This window comes from Haliotis rubra, unplaced genomic scaffold (genome assembly GCF_003918875.1).
Source record: "Haliotis rubra isolate DU_JTF1 unplaced genomic scaffold, ASM391887v1 Scf93, whole genome shotgun sequence".
NCBI classification, from domain to species: Eukaryota; Metazoa; Mollusca; class Gastropoda; order Lepetellida; family Haliotidae; genus Haliotis; species Haliotis rubra.
Window position 1 is genome coordinate 2,171,382 of NW_025767668.1, and position 18,494 is coordinate 2,189,875.

The 18,494-nt window shown below is 39.1% G+C and overlaps 1 protein-coding gene across 2 annotated transcripts; it reads left to right on the plus strand.

Moving 5' to 3' along the window:
• Positions 1-8,176: 8,176 nt before the first annotated feature.
• LOC124264571 (DNA-binding protein Ikaros-like) lies at positions 8,177-13,387 on the plus strand. 2 transcript variants are annotated; one of them, XM_046699322.1, is made up of 4 exons: positions 8,177-8,233; positions 10,647-10,742; positions 11,807-13,026; positions 13,062-13,387. In XM_046699322.1, exon 3 carries the CDS (start codon positions 11,832-11,834, stop codon positions 13,017-13,019), a length of 1,188 nt encoding a protein of 395 aa, XP_046555278.1. In that variant the 5' UTR covers positions 8,177-8,233; positions 10,647-10,742; positions 11,807-11,831; the 3' UTR covers positions 13,020-13,026; positions 13,062-13,387. The 2 variants fall into 2 exon arrangements, with proteins under 2 accessions (XP_046555278.1, XP_046555277.1); XM_046699321.1 differs by having other exon boundaries at positions 11,807-13,387.
• Positions 13,388-18,494: the final 5,107 nt, after the last annotated feature.

Here is an 18,494-nt window from a genome sequence, read left to right on the forward strand (position 1 = left end):
ATCATTTCAAAGTGTTCGAGATAGACCCACCCCTGTCACGTGTCCCCATACAACGTTCTTGTTTCATTCCAAGTTACATTATTTCATGACCTCAGGTTTTGCCTTGTGATCGATATTACTGAACACTACCTACCGGTGATTCTCCGTTAACTAATACCTTACGAGTCAAATGCATTCTGTTACTCACGATTAAAATGTTTTATCTATTTTTATGTTTTTAAAAGGAGCATCGATTCCATTACGACCCCATCACGACATAACCGCAGTTCTCAATAATACTTTTTAAATACTTTTCTTATGTTACAGCAGCGACCATATAATATATTTATTATATGGTCTCTGTTTACAGTGGTGCGTTTTACCTTATAACAGAGTGATATAACGTGCTACAAAGGGAATTTATGACAGCTGTAAGACCTTGACCTGTCTCTCTGGATCCTGCTCACTGTAATATGGTGCACTGTCCAAGATAGTCAGGGACCTGTCAGTTTTTCACCCACTCTAGAAATACCTTGCTGTTCATATCTGTGTGGTAAAAATGTTGTATTTGGCCTTTGTGCGAAAGATGAGGTCACAACCTGGTGAAAACATGGATCGTGAAGATCCGGGTTAGAATCGGTCTTCAGTAACCCATGTATGCCGACTAACAGTATCGGGTGGTCAGGCTCGCTGACTTGGTTGACATATGTCATCGTATCCCAATTACACAGATTGATACTCGTCATGTTGATCACTGGATTGTCTGGTCCAGACTCGATTATTTACAGACCGCCGCCATATAGCTGGAATATTGCTGAGTGTGACGTTAAACAACAACCAACCATGCAACTGGGTGAAAACACAACCAGGATCGAGAAGGATAAGTCGTTCACCTTTTCCCATTGGTAACAGTCCCCACCGGGTACCCACGGACTACTGGTTGTGGGAGAGGCATTTACCACCGTCTCATCTAGGAAAACAGGCTCATTCTTCACATTGACAGATAATGATTTCGGAGACGAACGATGTCAGATTGTTCACATAAACACAGCCCTATTTTCACCCCCTATCTGTCCGTATCTGTATCCAAATGAATTCAGAAGTCGCCACAGTTAATATTATGACCCATTTTAATCATGTTCAGTTTCAAGGTATTTCTTTAAGAGTCTAGTGACCCGCACATATATTTCCCTTCAAAAGTTTAGACTCACTAGTGTAAATATAGCCACTTACTTCAGGCAACTGTTCCAAACTAAATTTGGCAAAATATTCCATATTGTTTAAAGGTACTGTTTACACATGAGTGAGTGATTGAGTTTAGTTTTACGCCACACTCAGCAATATTCCAGGTATATGGCGGCGGTCTGTAAATAATCGAGTCTGGACCAGACAATCAAGGGATCAACAGCATGAGCATCGATCTGGGAACCGATGACATGTGTCAACCAAGTCAGCGAGCTTGACCCCCTGATCCCGTTAGTCGCCTCTTACGTCAAGCATAGTCGCCTTTTGTGGCAAGCATGGGTTGCTGAACTGTTGTATTGTAAAATAAATTCGTACAGTTGAAAAGATTATTGTCATGAGTTCACGAAATGATAAAATTCTTAACAAAAATTTAAACCAAAGCGCAGCTGTTCACATGCATTATATTTGCAATTGCGAGAAATCAATCTTCGATGTAACCATATATATATACATAAGGTATAGTGAGTTTTGTCAGTGAGTCTAAACTTTTGATGGGAATTCTATTTTCAGATTGTACTTTAATCTTTGCACGACTGAATTGAACTTATTAAAAACCTTGAACAATATTTAGAAAGTTTTTAGACTCAGTCAATAAATACCATCTGTTTCTAGGGTCGACTTCTGGTGTTCCTACACCACGTGTAGCCACTGATCAATATTTCAACAAACACAGGGGTTGTCTTTCATTTCACACCAGATTAAACAACCTCAGTGAAAGGTACAGACATACCTAAAGGTAAGTGAATATTGTGTGTAGAATTATACTTGTGTGTTGAGTTGAGTTGGGCTTTACGTCACATCGGCATTATTCCAGCCATATAGTGACGAGATCAAGCCTGAATTAATAATTATACTTTGTGAAGGTTTATGATATGCTTGATAACGGTATAAGAAGCTGTAACAAATAACAAAGCAGCAGAGAACACAAAAAAGCAGCAGAGAACTTACAAAAAGCATCAGTGAACACAAAAAGCAGCAGAGAAAATAAAAACATCATAATAGATGTTACTGTCACAATGTTAGTCGCTTCGGTCATTAAAAGATTTCTGTACTCTTTAATATACGATAGTGTATTATTAAATTAAATGCACAGAAAGAAGAATGTTAATACCTTACGTTAAGAATTCTTGTGAATTTTCATTTGTCCTTTACCGACCAACTTCATCCCAGCACTGACACAGGAAGGGAGCAATCGAATGAACACTTTTTATGTTTGGGTCGACGGTCAATTTGCAGTCGGTCGTGCGGTGTAAAACACAGAAATAAAAACAAATGTTGGCCTTACTGAGTTACTGATCCTTTAGTTCCATGCTGTGGCTGGTGGTATGCGACCCGCTCGTATCTCACCAGCTGTCTACAGAAATCTGGCGCCGACATCTTGCGTGAAATGAAATAAACTCTTCATAAAAGAAACGCATAGGCCAAATATAAGGAAATGTATTACACGTATTTAAGTGTACACAAACATTGTCACTAAGGTGACATAACTCCCGCCGCAAATCATCCAATAAAACTTAGAAAGTAATGAAAGTGAAGGTCGTAGTTTAAGATGAAGTTAAATGTCAACAAAAACATGTCCAGTCATCTTCTCCTGATATCTGTAGTTGTTCAAACACACACAATTTTTGAAGACTCACTTTGACCTTTACATGAATGTCATGGTGTATGAAATATGCAAAAATAGTAACAGAGAATTGCTCATCAAAAAACATTCGAGAGAAGTCTTGAAAGTCTATGAAGAAAATCCAGTGAACCGTTCTTGAGATATCTCGCCCACAAGTGTAAAACGTTAAAGTCCCCTTGTGACCTTGAAATACAGATCAAGGTCACAAACCTGACTGGGACCTTTTGCATACTGTGGTGAACCTAGGTACCAAATATGAAAAGAATCTAGTCAACCGTTCTCAAGATATTCCAATTCGTAGGTACGTACGGGCGTACGTACGGCAGACGGACGGACGGAGCTTAATGCTATATCCCCCGCTTCGCGCTACCAACATAGATGAAGGAAATTCGACACACGGATGAACATATATTGTTTGTCATTGTCAGCATTAATTCCCTTTCTCATTGCACATGTGTGGACACAAGGGGGCGTTCAGGTCAGTACCTGGTGACACCATGCCTTGCAGCCGTCACTGCTCGACACCGCCTTGGAAGGGATTGCACAGCCGTCGGATTTGTGCTTGGGGTATTCTTCGCTATTCCTCCTGCAAGTTCTGCAAGTGGCTGAGGACGATGGTGACGTTTACGGACGTGTCGATCAAGTTCGTCCCATAGATGCTCGGGTTCAGGTCAGGCGACTTGGAAGGCCAGGGAAGGACATTGACGTGTGCATTGGCGAGAAGGGCACCTATTACACGAGTTGTGTGGGGTCGAGCGTTGTCGTGTTGAAACAGCTCCCTCTGGCGGTTAAAAGTGTGTGTGGTCGCAGGATTTGGTCGATTTGGCGATTTGCTGTAAGATTGCCTTGAACCACCACAAACTCTGATCTACCCGTGTATGACATGGCTCCCCATACCATGACGCTTCTCAATCAAATCTGCATGTCCACTTGTCGAACGTAGTTAGGCGCAAAATGTTCGTGTCGACGTCAATAGACACGTTGTCTCCCATCCCACCGTTGCAGGAGGAAACGCGTTTCATCGCTGAACCAAACGCCTCGCCAGTTCCCCAGGTTTCATGCCTCTACCCTGTTGCACCATTGGACTCGTCGTTGTCGGTGTAGTCGTGTCAGGACAGGTCCAACTTTTGGTCGATATACTCAAATTCCCACTTCTCTCAGACGATTTCTGATGGTTTAGGCGGAAATGTTTCGTAGACCAGTCACCTGTCCTGCAGTGTTCTTTGCTGTAGCAAATCGGTGACGTAGGTGAAACATCCGGATAAAACGGTCCTGAGCAGGAGTGGTCACTCTTGGTCTTCCACTTCTGGGACAATCTTGGGTCGAATTGAAGCGGGTATATCGATGCCATAATCAAGATATGGTGTTGTGGTGGACGTTGAAGTATCTCGCAGCGGCAGACAGGGACCACCCTGCTTACAAACGTCCAATGGCGGTATTTTCGGCCAGATGCATTCTGGTATTTTTAATCTTCGTTTGCGTCGTAAATTTCGTAGTGAAATGATTAATTTGGTTTGGCCTTTTATGGTCGATGTGTCTACTTAGGTTTCCGACACATTGCAAGTGTACTGCGTGGAAAAAGTTTTTCTGCATGCACGTTTCATGTATCGTTTTCATTTTTTATGACAAACGTTTACAAACACATTTGGGGATGCGTATGCGCGCAATACACAACACGACATGATCAACGGGATTCAAACATGGGAATTGTCTTAATAACGTTTGCTGTCAATATATATCGAAATAAAGAGCTGAAAATGCATGTGCGTTTCTTTTTCTGCAGAGCGTGCTTTCGCAATGATCTTCACTTCATTAAATATACATGAGCAGGGGCGGATACAGTGTGTGTGTGTGTGTGCGTGCGTGTGCGTGCGTGCGTGCGTGCGTGCGTGCGTGCGTGCGTGTGTACTGTTATTTTCAGCAGTTTTCACGGGAGTTTCAATGCTCATTTAATAAAGTTACCGGACAAAAGGGGGATGCGCACGCCTGCTACCCCTCTCTGGATCCGCCTATGCATCTATATCATGTTTGTCAGAATCTTAGTTATGTTTCTCAATAATACACAATATAACATATCATGTTGTATTTGGGATTACACTTTCTTAGTAAAGTACAGACTCTAGTACATTTGTTGGGTTGAGTCCAATCCAGGATTCGAACCCTCACATATTGTGTGCTGGCGACGGTTAGGTGCCTGACTCTAAGGGTTTGGGTTCGAATCCGTATGGGGCTCAACCCAACAAAAGTACTAGAATCCGTACTTTACTAAGAAAGTGTAATCCCAAATATAACATATGTTACATTTGATCACTTTCTAAATGGCATTGTGTATTCATATAAAGAATAGATGAAATATTGTATTGGTTTAAGGTAGATATGACCACATTATATGTTTTATGACAATCTTCAAAATCAATTCTAATTAAACCAGACTGCACACTTTCCAGACATATTATAGGCCATGGACCCAAAGCCACGGGACCTCTCTAATATAGCAAGGGGTCAAAGTTAAAATTGTAGGTGAAGAGAAAACAATTTATCAAATTATTCCATCTCGTGTGTTATAAGAATGCAATGATGTCCTGAAAATATTTGTTTGTTATGGAATAGCATGGTGTTAAAATATAAAGATAAAATCTTAACTTTTTGCTCAAAAGTGGCTACCTCGGTGCATGTGTATTGAAAAGTTATAAAAACACCCTTAAATAAACATGTAGCAAAGCACTTTACATGAAATTTGATGTCACATATCGCCCATGGCACGTGTACTATTCAAAGAGCACAATGAACTCACTCACTTTTTGCGTGTTTTTTGACACCTGCAGTTCACATTCCTGATATTGAAAATTGAAGAACGGTTGATTAAAGGGTTTTGCCCATGGCCTTTAAGCTATAGAGAATGTGTGTGTTTTATTTCATTATTTAATATATTAATCCAACAATAATGGCAATAAGACTATAGGCTTCTCCAGTATAAAGGAAAGATCTGCCAAAAGAAACAAAGAATGTAATCATTGCTTCTACCTTCTCAATATAGTATACTGAGTCAAAAAAGAAACTTCACATTCTTTCTTCAGGGCACTATAAAAGAACAAGAGATGGTAAGATGGTGAAATTGTTATAATTTCATTGCTGAGATCTGTGTGATGTACTCGATACACTGACAGTGCCATAATCAGTTCCATTAGGCTACACCGCCGTTCCAAAACATGGGTATACAGAATGTCAAGTCACAAGAATAAAAATGCGAAATTTCTCAGTTCAATATCGTGTATGGCCGCCCTGCGCATTCAACACTGCCAAACACCGTCTTCTCATCGACTGCCTGATGCTTGTGAACACGTGGTTGGGGATTCTGCGCCATTGCTCTTGCAAGGCAGCACCAAGTTCCTGCAAATTCTGAAGTTGGTTCCTAAGACCACGAAGCCTTCTCCCAAGTGCATCCCAAACGTGCTCTATTGGATTAAGGTCAGGGGACCTCGATGGCCAGTCCATGACGTTGATTCCAGCGTTTTGAAGGAAATTTCGTGTCAACATCGCGGTATGCGGCCGAGCATTATCATGCTGGAACTGGGCCACGAGCCGCCATGGAAGGAACGAGTTCAGGGGTGAGCACCTGGTCGCGGTAAGCAGCAGCTGTGAGGTTTCCACGGATGACCAGAAGTCGGGAACGGTTGTTCCCACAGAAAGCACCCCACACCATGCAGCTTCCGCCCCCGAATCTGTCGACTTCCTGTACACAACATTGGGCATACCGTTCACGACGTCGTCTCCAGACTCTATGCCTGCCGTCCGCGAATCTGAGGGTAAACCTGGATTCATCGCTAAAGACGACTCGATTCCAGTCTCTCTGGGTCCATCGGAGGTGACGTTGGGCCCACAGCAGACGTTGACGTTGACGAAACGGCGTCAATATTGGCCCACGATATGGACGTCGAGAATTGAGATTGGCAGCCCGCAAACGATTTCGAATGGTCTGTGAGGACAGTCGACCTCTAAACATCTCAGCCCTGGTTCGTGTAGCCGGCAGAAATCTGTCACGTAGGTGACGTAGGACGATTTGACGGTCTTCTGCTCGTGACGTCACACGTGTACGACCCGACCTTGGGCGATCAGAAGTGGTGCCAGTTTGTTGTAGACGACCTCGCAAGTCATACACAGTACGACGGCTGCATCCCATTGCTCTTGCGACGTCAATAACTGATCTTCCCGCTTGCAACATGCCAACGGCACGTTCACGTTGCACATTTGACAATCGTGGCATTTCAAGTACCGTTAGAACTGTAGTTTAAAAGTGTTTTTTCAATTCTTGAGGCCAATGCAAACACGTGCATTTGAAGAAAAACTTCGATGCGAAGATCACGTGATCGACTGCACGTGCAAAACCTGATTTGGCACTAACGTCATTTGCACGACGAATTGATGGGTTTGAGTGGGTTTTGCTAACGTTTTTCTAGAGTCGAAAGATAGGAATCCCATTTCGGATACATAGATGTGTCATCAGAGAAAATTAATCATTATTTTTCAAATTACATTTTGTGAAGTTTCTTTTTTGATTCAGTATATATCTATTATACCTTTTAGGTCCAAATGCACCCTTGTCACTGTATGGCCAATGCTTCTATGTCCATGTGTCGAGTGTTGTGAAGTAATCGGTATCCAATATATCACAACATCGCATCAATGTTCATGTTCATGTTACAAAGCGATAAAATACGCACATAAAGCAGAGGAGTTAGTTTCTTTATGCCGGGATTAGCCATATACTATTATTCAATTATTAATACACGTCTACGAAATCACCGTCTACGAACCCGTCTGGGCTACGAATCCACCGCGTCTACGAACTGGTTCAGTCTACGAAATCACCGTCTCCCTTAGCCGTGATCATGTCGTTCTTCGTTTATTAACATATAAATATTCTCTTTAATAATACACATTGTAAACATTATAATAGATGTAAAATAATGTGAAATCCTTCATCAATCTAAGCAAGTGAGTGAGATGTTTAAGACTGTTGTAAAATTTGCAAATATGGGATTTCATTAAGTTCGATTCTGTGTGGCGGCAATGACATGTCAGGTACATCCTTGGAATAGATCGAGTGGTCAGGCTCGCTAACTTTGTTGACACATGCCATCGTATCCAGACTGCTTAGATCGATGCTCATGCTATTGATCTCTAGATTGTCTGGTCCAGACTCGATTATTTACAGCTGAAATATTTCAGAGTGCACGCAGCGTTCAACACATACAAACGAACAAACAGGTACATCCTTCGGCTGCTTTCCGATCCAACATTTACATCTTTCTAAGAAGGGGGGTAACTCTGAATTGTGTTTGGGTCAGGAAGAGGAAGGATGATGGTTTTCGTTTCTGAACACAGGTGAAGTGAAACTGATTCTTAAGCAGCGAGGGATTTTAACATATTTAATAAAATAAATCCGTTTTAATTTTGAAACTGAAACGAGATATTTCCGTCACAATTTTACATGGACCCTGGAGAGCGAGTAGCTGAAAGATATCACTTTGTGTAAATAGGGAGGGACACAGAAATGATAACTCGCATGAAACTGTCAGTGTGAGATACAACCAAATGATTCGTAACTGGTGCTTACTAATCACTGGTCTATTTCTTTTCACTAACTTTGAAGCAACTAATATGACTTATTATTGATCAACTCACCAAATAATTTGAGCTTTGATGTCATGTGAATACGAACTATAAATCCACATGAATCAGGAAAACAATAAATGATAGAAGAAACCAGAGATATAATTTTGGGATTTATATTGTTTTCTTCATCCCTAATAAAACAACTGGGAACAATGTTTCATAACATTCATTTTAAATGTATAAATTGGTTGGTTATACCAGGGATAATCTACAACAGGGATAGGTCACTCGCTTGCTTTCTTTACCATTTGTACTAATTAGCGTGTGCCTCATCATGCTCCAATGCACACAGCGACTTGGTTTGTTCCCAGCGCAACTTCGGCTGTGTTTAACAGTATAGGGGCGGTGGGGTAGCCTAGTGGTTAAAGCGTTGGCTCGTCATGCCGAAGACCCGGGTTCGAATCCCCACATGGGTACAATGTGTGAAGCCCATTTCTGGTGTCGCCCGCCGTGATGTTGCTGGAATATTGCTAAAAGCGGCGTAAAACCAAACTCAGTCAGTCAGTCAGTTTAACAGTATATCAGCCAGTTTATTGTATCAGTCGGAATTTTACAATGAATGAATGAATTTATTAAGAGCAATAATTATATGTGAATGAATGAAAGAAATAAAGAAAAAGAACAAAAGAAAGAAATACATATGTGAATGAAAGAATAAATGATACACCATCCCTCCCCAAACATGTTAAACAACGCAAAACTATCGCTAGAACACATGTGTTAACATCAGCTGTCCTTTTTTTTTTAAATCTACTTTGAGACATTTTTTACATTAGTAATTAATTCAGATATCTTATTGCATGTGTGGAATGGCATGGACATTGACAGAATGTTAACTGACACTGTCACACACCCCTCAAAAACAGAAAGTTTAGAACTATCACAAAGCGTTGTAAACACCTTTCCAGTTTTGTCAAATACTAAGATCAACAAGAAAGAAAGAAGTTTTAGAACTATAAGACTCAAGCATCACAAGCATCAATGGCGTATCAGAACAGATCGGCGATATGTCATATTTTTCACACAACTCAAATACATCCTAACAATGTTTTTTAAATTATAAAACTATCACTATTACTTGCAAACACCTTTCACCTGATGGTATATTCCCCTCATTAAAATTAAAGGTGTACGTGAAAGATGTTTTAGAACAATAACTAGAAACACTCAAACAACCCCCTGTAGTATTTCAATGGCAGATCGGCGATATGTCATATTTTTCACACACCTCAAATACACCCTAACAATTTATTTTTAGTTATAAGACTATCACTATTACTTGCAAACACCTTTCAACTAAAGGTATATTTCTCTTCTAAAAGTTAAACGAATATGTGAAAGAAGTTTTTAGCGATAGAATTTAGTCTTTTTTTGCTGTGTACCGAGAATTGAAGCCAGTGAGCTAAACATGCCGACTTGAAACTTTACTACAAATCTACTCTACTAGTACTGACACTAATAACAATTATTTGACTTAAAATGAAGTGACAGAATAGGTAACTTATCTTCTACATGTAAGTTTTCAGTTGTCACAACACTCAGCGAATGTAATCAGCTGTTGAAAATAAACCGGGCTCAACCTAAAAAACTACGCTACCGCCATATTGGCTACACTGGTCACGTGACGAGCTGAGGCATTATATAGTCTCCCTGGTTATACAGATTGATAATCTAAAATATTGTCGCTAACCAAACTTGTTAATTGATTATTGATATGAAATTGTGTCATCGATAATATTGTACATAAACTTGGTGATATAATAAAGTTTTAATTAACTCACACAATACACAATGGGCTGCTTCTAAATTATGTCCAGGACGCTGTGTTTTTTCATAGAAATCCGTGCATAAATTTGTTACTTTTCACCAGTGAAGGGAAACATATTCATTCTTTCAGACATTTGGCATTTTTGCTCAAGGTTACTTCTCCGATATTTATTGGTAATCAATCTATTTTTTGTTAATGATTATCTATCTCATCTTCATTTATTTACATTACATTTAAACACAGTCTGCTCCAGTCAACTGGCCTAAGCTAGATTTGAACTACAGCTGAACCAGTAAACTCAACATGTTTATGAATAAAACTTCTAACAATATTGAACATCATTTCTGATTTCAGGTGATGTTTTCTGAGCCAATCCCAAAGTCAAGACAAGACCTTCTCATCTCTGAACTAGGATCTTTCTCGCTGCACTGTACAGTGCTACTCTAACAGGTTCTATATTCTCTTTGCACGATCCACTATTCACCAAATCCTTTATTCATTATTTGTTAGGGACGGTTGGATAAAGTATTTTACTGGAAAGACTGGATTCAGAGCTTGAGACCCGTGAAGATCTGTGTTAGAATGAACCCATGTTTGTCGTAAGATGTGACTAACAGGATCGGGTGGTCAGGCTCACTGACTTAGTTGACACATGTCCAGGGCTCCAGATAATTTTTCAACATCAGGAGTACGTACTCCATATTTTTTCACTACAGGAGTACTGGAAACCTTAAGAGTACATTTAGAATACTGAGTGGAATTTAATGGCGTATCAGTAACCTTGTGTTTCGTTTCATATATGCACCACAACATTGATAGTCTTGTGTAAACAGGTCAATAAACAATAAACCAATATTTTTTTTCGGATAAATACGTCTGTAAATGATTCTAAGACCGTACACCATTGCTGTGGTGCGTACCTGCTACGTTTTCTAATTTTTTGGCTACCATATCGTGCATATTTTGTATCCGTACATACGCCGACACGGCCCTTATCTGGAGCCCTGTATGTCATTGTATCCCAATTCCATAGATTGATGCTCATGCTGTTGATCACTGGATTGTCTGATCCAGACTTGATTATTTACAGCCATATAGCTGGAATATTGCTCAGTTTGGTGTAAAACTAAACTCACTCCCTCACTCAGATCTTGAATTTGATATATGGTAAAAAATGTGAAGCCTGTTCCTGATATCTATTTCCTTAGTATTGTTAGATATTGTTGTAATGTTGCTGAAAGTGGTGTAAACATCTGCTCTCACAGTCACACTCACTCATTACTGTTATGTCTCTATAATTAGTTGTTTACAAATAGTATATTGTAAACATCATTACTTCCTTGTGACATGACATCATTTACCAATCGTGATGTCATTGCCCGAATGCATCATGGTCACTCTTGTACCAGCACTTGAATAAACATGTTGTGTTCGACCTCAAGCTCATGTCATCAATCGATAACTATACTTAAATGATGACGAAAACATGACAATTGCCTTTGATGTTTCTGTAGGTGATGATCACATAAAAGTTCCTCAATGGAGGCTGATACAGTACACAACCCTGGACCATCAGACCTGCCCATCCGAGAGCTAGCCTCACCTCTAAAAGGATGGGAATGTGAACTGTGTGGCTTCCAGTCCTCTTTCAGAACAAGCCTCATCAACCATCAGGCTGTCCATTCTGATGCACGGCCATTTGAATGCCAGATGTGTGACTATGCAGCCAAACGGAAATATGATCTCAAGAAGCATGTCATGCTGAAGCATAGGAGAGATGAATCATTCCTTGGCACCAATGTGTTTGACCATTCATCTCATCTGGAAAATATGAGTGGTGATATGTTCAACATTGGCAGGTCGACATCACCATTCCAGGCCCAGGACCATTGTCAGATTGATGTAAGTGCCAGTCAGCAGGTTGATCAGCTTTCTTCAAGACACAGTATTTCTCCATCTGAGAAAAGGGAAAAGTTCGTTTTTTCTCCGATAGAGAAAAGGGAAAGGTTGCATCAGATTGAGGTAAAATTGGAACCTTCTGATGTGGATGATGATGAAAGTGTAACCGACACTTACCGATTCCCATCTACTAATCACTTAAAACAAATGTTGTCTGGAAAAGAGTTTTTGAGTAGGATTGACAGTCAAGGCTTTAGGGGTGGGAAGCCCAAACAACTGAAAACAACCTTTGTTCTCAATAAGAAATCTGATTTGTTGCATCCTGGAACTCCTAGTTCTCAACACAACCGAGATTCCCTCACTACCTCAGTACCTCAGTTGGAACATAATCGTTTGAAACGATCATTGGAACAATCAGAATCAGAAAGTGATGGCAGCAGACGAAAACACAGACAAGCTTCTTTATCATCAAGTGAAACACCTGGAAAGTCCACTGCAGATGACTTCCCTCAGCAATTATGGAAACCGTCCAATCCAAGTGGTCGTCTGTTTGAAGAGGCCCCCTCCAGCCAATCAGAGATTCCAACACATTCTGAAGTTAGCTGTAGCTCAGTGAAGGAGGACAAGTCATGTGAGACAAAGAAGTCATTTTTATGTGGTTATTGTACGATCCTATATTTTGACCATGCCCTTTACCTGATGCACATGGGCCTGCATGGACGGAGGAACCCCTGGAGGTGCTCGGTGTGTGGAGAGGAGTTCGGGGAGAAGTACAGCTTCACTTCTCATTTCATCAATCAGCACAGCCAGGCTGCTTCAGGGGAGTAGCAGGAACATGTCGGGGACAGATCTGTGAAGCCACGATGACGAAATTGTTAAAGGTCTATTTCTCCCTTGGATAACGGTCATTTACCATGTTTCTAGGATCTGCAGAATCTACATGTTTGGGCAAATATTAGGGAAGTAATGATCATAGCAATAATAATGATAATAAGAATAAGTGCAAATGTGGATAACAGTGTTCCTGAACAGGCTGAAATACATGTTAAAATATAAATTCATACAGAGATGAAAGAAGATATCAATTGTGATGATAGTAATGGGAGGGAAGTGTGGGTGGGGTTAGCCCTGATAAACATATTGATTATAATGCACAATGATGATTATGATGATGACGATGATTGTAATGCACGATGATGATGCACACTCCGGCACAGCGATGACTTAACATAACATCACTGCCACAGGCTAATTTGCCTATCACGTGACCGGACTTTTCTCTTGTTTGTAATCAAACGAGCATATTCATAATAAGAAGAGACTGGACACACGAAAGCTTTTCGGCGCTCTCTTCATAATGTTTTACATTGTTACATATATATTCTTCCACAACTGCGACAGTAAGGTCTATGACAGTACATATTTAGATATCAAACTGGCTGCATCGTTTGCTCTCCGTCAGCTTCGATGACAGCACGTGGAGCCGTACAACCTATGTAAACAAAGGATCGCTACGCAAATCGAAATAGTGTTACATGTTTTTGGATATTTACTCAGTGAAACTAAACCATTCTATTAAAGATGTTTAGTTAGATGTGTTGACTCGTCAAAACTAAAAGAGGAAAAGAAATCTGTACATTATATTGAATGGACATTGCAAGATGTGACGAATCGTCACTTTTTTCTGGCCTGTGGCAGAGGTACTATGCTGGCTTGCCGCATGGAACTCTGGGTAGGAGAGTGGATGATGATGATGATGACTGATTAAAATCCACAAATGATGATGATGATTATACTGTATCATGATGATGATGATGATGATGGTAAACATATGTGAATCAGTATCAAATCTCTGCATCACTCCACAAAATTACATCTGACTGACAAGCCAATCTTCAACACCTCCCACCCCTAACAAGCGTTATTAACCTGATGTTGATGAAGTTGCTGTTGTTCTTTTTAACGATTGGAAATTTGGATATTCATAAGGTCATAGCCTGATACCTTATACCGCTGTATCATTGTGATTACTATATCTGTTGCGGTAGAAATACTTGATTCTGCTCAAAATGAAAGCTTTTCTAGGCACAGACATTGGTCTAGTTTAGTGAGATAATGGCAGGAGTTGCCTCCCTTGCCATCAAGTTATGACCGCACATTTTAAAAAACAATATTTATCTCAGTTACATGAGTCATTTCCCTCTATATCTTTTTAACTTATTAATTCAAAGAGATGTCCTAACATACCTGTGATAAAATGCCATAATGTTGTTGTGAATCACTTAACATAAAAACATGAGTGTCTGTGGTAAACACAATAGAAAGTATTTAAAGTTAGGAACCAACTGTTTGATATTTGTTATGTTTATTGCTGAAGTTTTATCTGGTTTTACAGCTGGAGCTGAAGAAAGTTTGTTTCTATAGAAGTTCATGAAATGGTCTGTCCCTCAGCTCTGTTGTGGAGCAATAATTATATGTACTGAATTACTGGATTCAAGGTAAGGTTGAACGGTATTTGGTCCGGTATTGCGAGTCAGATTACTCAGAGTCTGGTTTTGACAAATTCCACTGTACCTGTTACCATGATCTCCTTTTTTCAGCTGGCAGAGAATGAAATGGATCACTACAGATGTCCTAAGTAGCCAAAGATACAATTCAGTGTTTAATTATCACCGTCTTAAGAATACATCGAGATTATAACACGAGCAAGTATGTCATATGACATATGAAATGAGTGAAATTTTGTATTGCCCAAGCGAAACAATGAGTTTCGTATAAGTTGTGTAGCACACTTGCGAGTGTAATAATTTCTTTATTATCCATTTTATTGATTTACATTTGTGCAGTAAAACACGGTAAGTAAGTGTGACAGCCCTGTTCACTGACGTCACGTTCAATTGTTTAATGACATCACAGACGATGATATTCAGAAACAGTGATTGCTAGGCAAAAGTGATATGTGTACATGTGCACATATGATATATATGACATTGGTTATGTTTCACCATAAGGATAATAAATCACTTTATCAGATGCCAACCCACAGAATATTGTAAATTAAATGATTGTGAAAATCACATTTAAAATTAGTCTGCTGTCTATTTTATGAAAAAGTACATGTGATGAACAAAACGCTTTGTAACCCCCAAGGCATGCTGGGGGTGTTTGTATTGTTGTACACTCTTGTGCAAAACTAACTACCTCTGTTTAAAAAGAACAAGTGGGATGGGAACTTTTATGCATATTCATGTTGATTGTTCATGTTTATTAAAACTTAATCCCTTGACAAGATTATGTATCAGCAAGACCTACAGAACAGAAAGTGAATGAACACTCTGAAAGCACCTTTTCCTTGTTAAAGTGAATGCAAAGTATCTGTTCATAACAATAGAAACTGTGCTTGCATTAGATGAAATGTTAAGATTTACTGGCTTAGCCTTCACAAAATATTCAGATAATCATTTAGTTATCATGATCATCAATGAGGATTGTAAAAATATATATCTGTAAACCCCAAAATATAGAAAGTTTTCCAAATGAAGCAAATTCATGTTACTGTATGCATACTGATCAACATTTTATAGTTTTTATACAGTTTACATTTCTGTCTCTTGCTATTAAGAACGGGCAATTTATTACAGGAATGTTGGGTCAGAGGTTATTAATGCGTTATAAAAGGACTCTCCCATATATGGTAATATTTTTGGATGACACGCCATGTCCTTGAACATTTGTCTGTGATTCTTCCTGAATATACAAAATGCAAAAAAGCATATTTATATTTTGGTATAAAAGATCATTTTTTGCATGATATGTGTATTTCTATTTATGACCTTCCCTTAGAAACGGTCATATTTTTTAATGAGCCTCCCTGGTGACCAGTCACTGACCCCAGTAACTAATCTGACTGACAGAAAGATCATCATCATGAACAAAGGTTGAGAGTTGTGTATTTTGACCTGACCTGGTAATGTGTGGCTGGTTGCATGGAACTCTGGGTAGGAGAGTGCAGAAAAGCATCCTGTCTTTATCCAATAAAATCACTTCATACAACTGTGAAAATACTCCTGGCAAGGTTATGTTGATATTATTAATTTTCAGAGCTTTCGAACGATATACAACATCTAACAAATCTTCCCACATGTTATTCATACAAAGCTCTCGAAAGCGGAGATATATCCTAGGTGTTGTCTTGTGTTACTGAGCAGAAAGCCACTGTCATCGATAAATAGGTGACCACACATAATATTTAATAATCTTTTGGAAATAAATTTTCGATATGTTAACATGAAAATATAAATGAAATAGGTTACATAGGACATTATGCTATCTTACAATTGGCAAAAATCGCTGCAGTTTTCACTTCTTTCATGGTTTATCTGGATGTTATGAATGTGTAAGTTTGCCTTTTCATTAAAAAGAAACGTTTTTAAGTTGTAGTGGTATTATTTGAATAATATGTCTAAAATAACTTTAATATTTATCAACAGTAGGATTAGACCTTTCAAATGGTGTATGACATGTAGTAGCAATAATGTTTTACAAGCTGATATTTTCCACAATAAGATAGGTTTCATCTATCATCTCAGAGTGTCTAGGAACTCAGTGTCATGGCAGTAAAAGCTTCTGCTGACTGGTATTGAAAGAGTTAGTTTAAATCAGCTGAGCATAGGTAAGGCATGTCCATTTTGAAGTTGAGTTCTTAATGTCTAAAACTCTGATGGGGAGCTACATTCATTCTATACTGTGGTTGGTATTTTATGTTGTCATTTTGTTAATGCATGCTCGTGGGGGATCCTTTTGTGTGTTTTGTCAGAGTTGGCAGCCTCTGCAAACCTTTGTTTAATAAACAACCTATTCTTTGAACTTCTCAAAAATATCTCATTTATGACCTTGGGAAAGTATTTTTGACACATTGATCAGTCATGTCATGGGTCAAGGTCACAGCCTAAAATACTTTAAAGCAATAGGATTTACAGGTGGTCACAGAAACTTGGTAAAATGGGTGTCAGATACCTACATTGTCATGGTAGAGTATGTAAAATGTCTTTCTCTTTATTATGCTTGTTGTAGCAGATAGCTTTGTGAATATTTTGCTCTGTGACAATGTGTGAAGCTCATTTCTGGTGTCACCCACCATAATATTACTGGAATATTGATATAAACAGCATAAAACTAAACTCACTCACTCACTTTTGTTGTGTGATTTGAAAGATATGTATGACAGGCGATGACCATCTTACTACAACATTAGTAGGTCAAGCTGACCTGCTTCTTGGGCAATATATATACTAAATATCTCCAGACATACTCCAAGACTGCATAGTTCCATGTAGGACTTCTGCAGCCTTCTGGAGGGGCTGCCTTTGCAAGGCACATTTCAAATATACTCTTCATAAAAAGTAGGGGAACTTCAGTTTTAATTTATGATTGAAGAAATTGGGAGACATATCGGAGTCAATAAATGTTGATATTATGATAATGAATTTTTTGAGAGTGCATATCCACTTGCACTTCCTTATGACCATAGTTGTTTGTACAGTATAATTTCATATTGAAGTGTGTCTGAGAAATGTTTTTGTCTTTTTAAGTAACTTAATGTTTGTGTGGGCTTACAACGACCAGTTTTCGTTGGAGGAGCTTTTGATTGTTGAAAAAAAATGAATGTTCCACATTACGAGAAAACAAAATACTGGTATTTTCTGTATTTTTATATGCCCTGCAACCTGGGCCCTGTGATTGTTAAATTAACGTTACTATGGTTTTTGATGGCTTCGTCATCTTGCATCCTCTCCACCCTCAGAGCTTGCATCTCAGTAAACCTACACAACCCAAGGATCCATTCCTGTGCCATCTCAAAATTGTGAAGATCCAGGTTAGAATTGATCTTCAGTAACCCATGCTTGTCGTAAAGGAGACTAATGGGATCGGGTGGTCAGGCTCGCTGACTTGGTCAGAGATTTACAGGACGTGAATTCTTGGGTACTATACCCATAATGACAATGGACGCAACAAAATTTATTAGCACATCCACAGGGACGCAGAAAAAGTCCAAATACTTTTTGTAAATTTCCAATCAAGTAACAATAAGTTATCAAAGACTTTGATACTAGCTGGATTATGGTACAATTTGCAATTCAATTACTGTAACAATATTGTGATGATCATGATACACAATACAATAACAGTATTAATAATAATAGTTAAGTGTCTGGGACCCCCATTTTGTTGTCAAGGACCCTTGAAAATTAAGAGTATGAGTCCTAGGGACCCTCAAAAACAGGACTCACAGTAAATCCCTGC

Coding starts and splice junctions, on each gene's coding strand:
- LOC124264571 (XM_046699321.1), top strand. CDS start 11,832: ATGGAGGCTGATACAGTACACAACCCTGGACCATCAGACCTGCCCATC.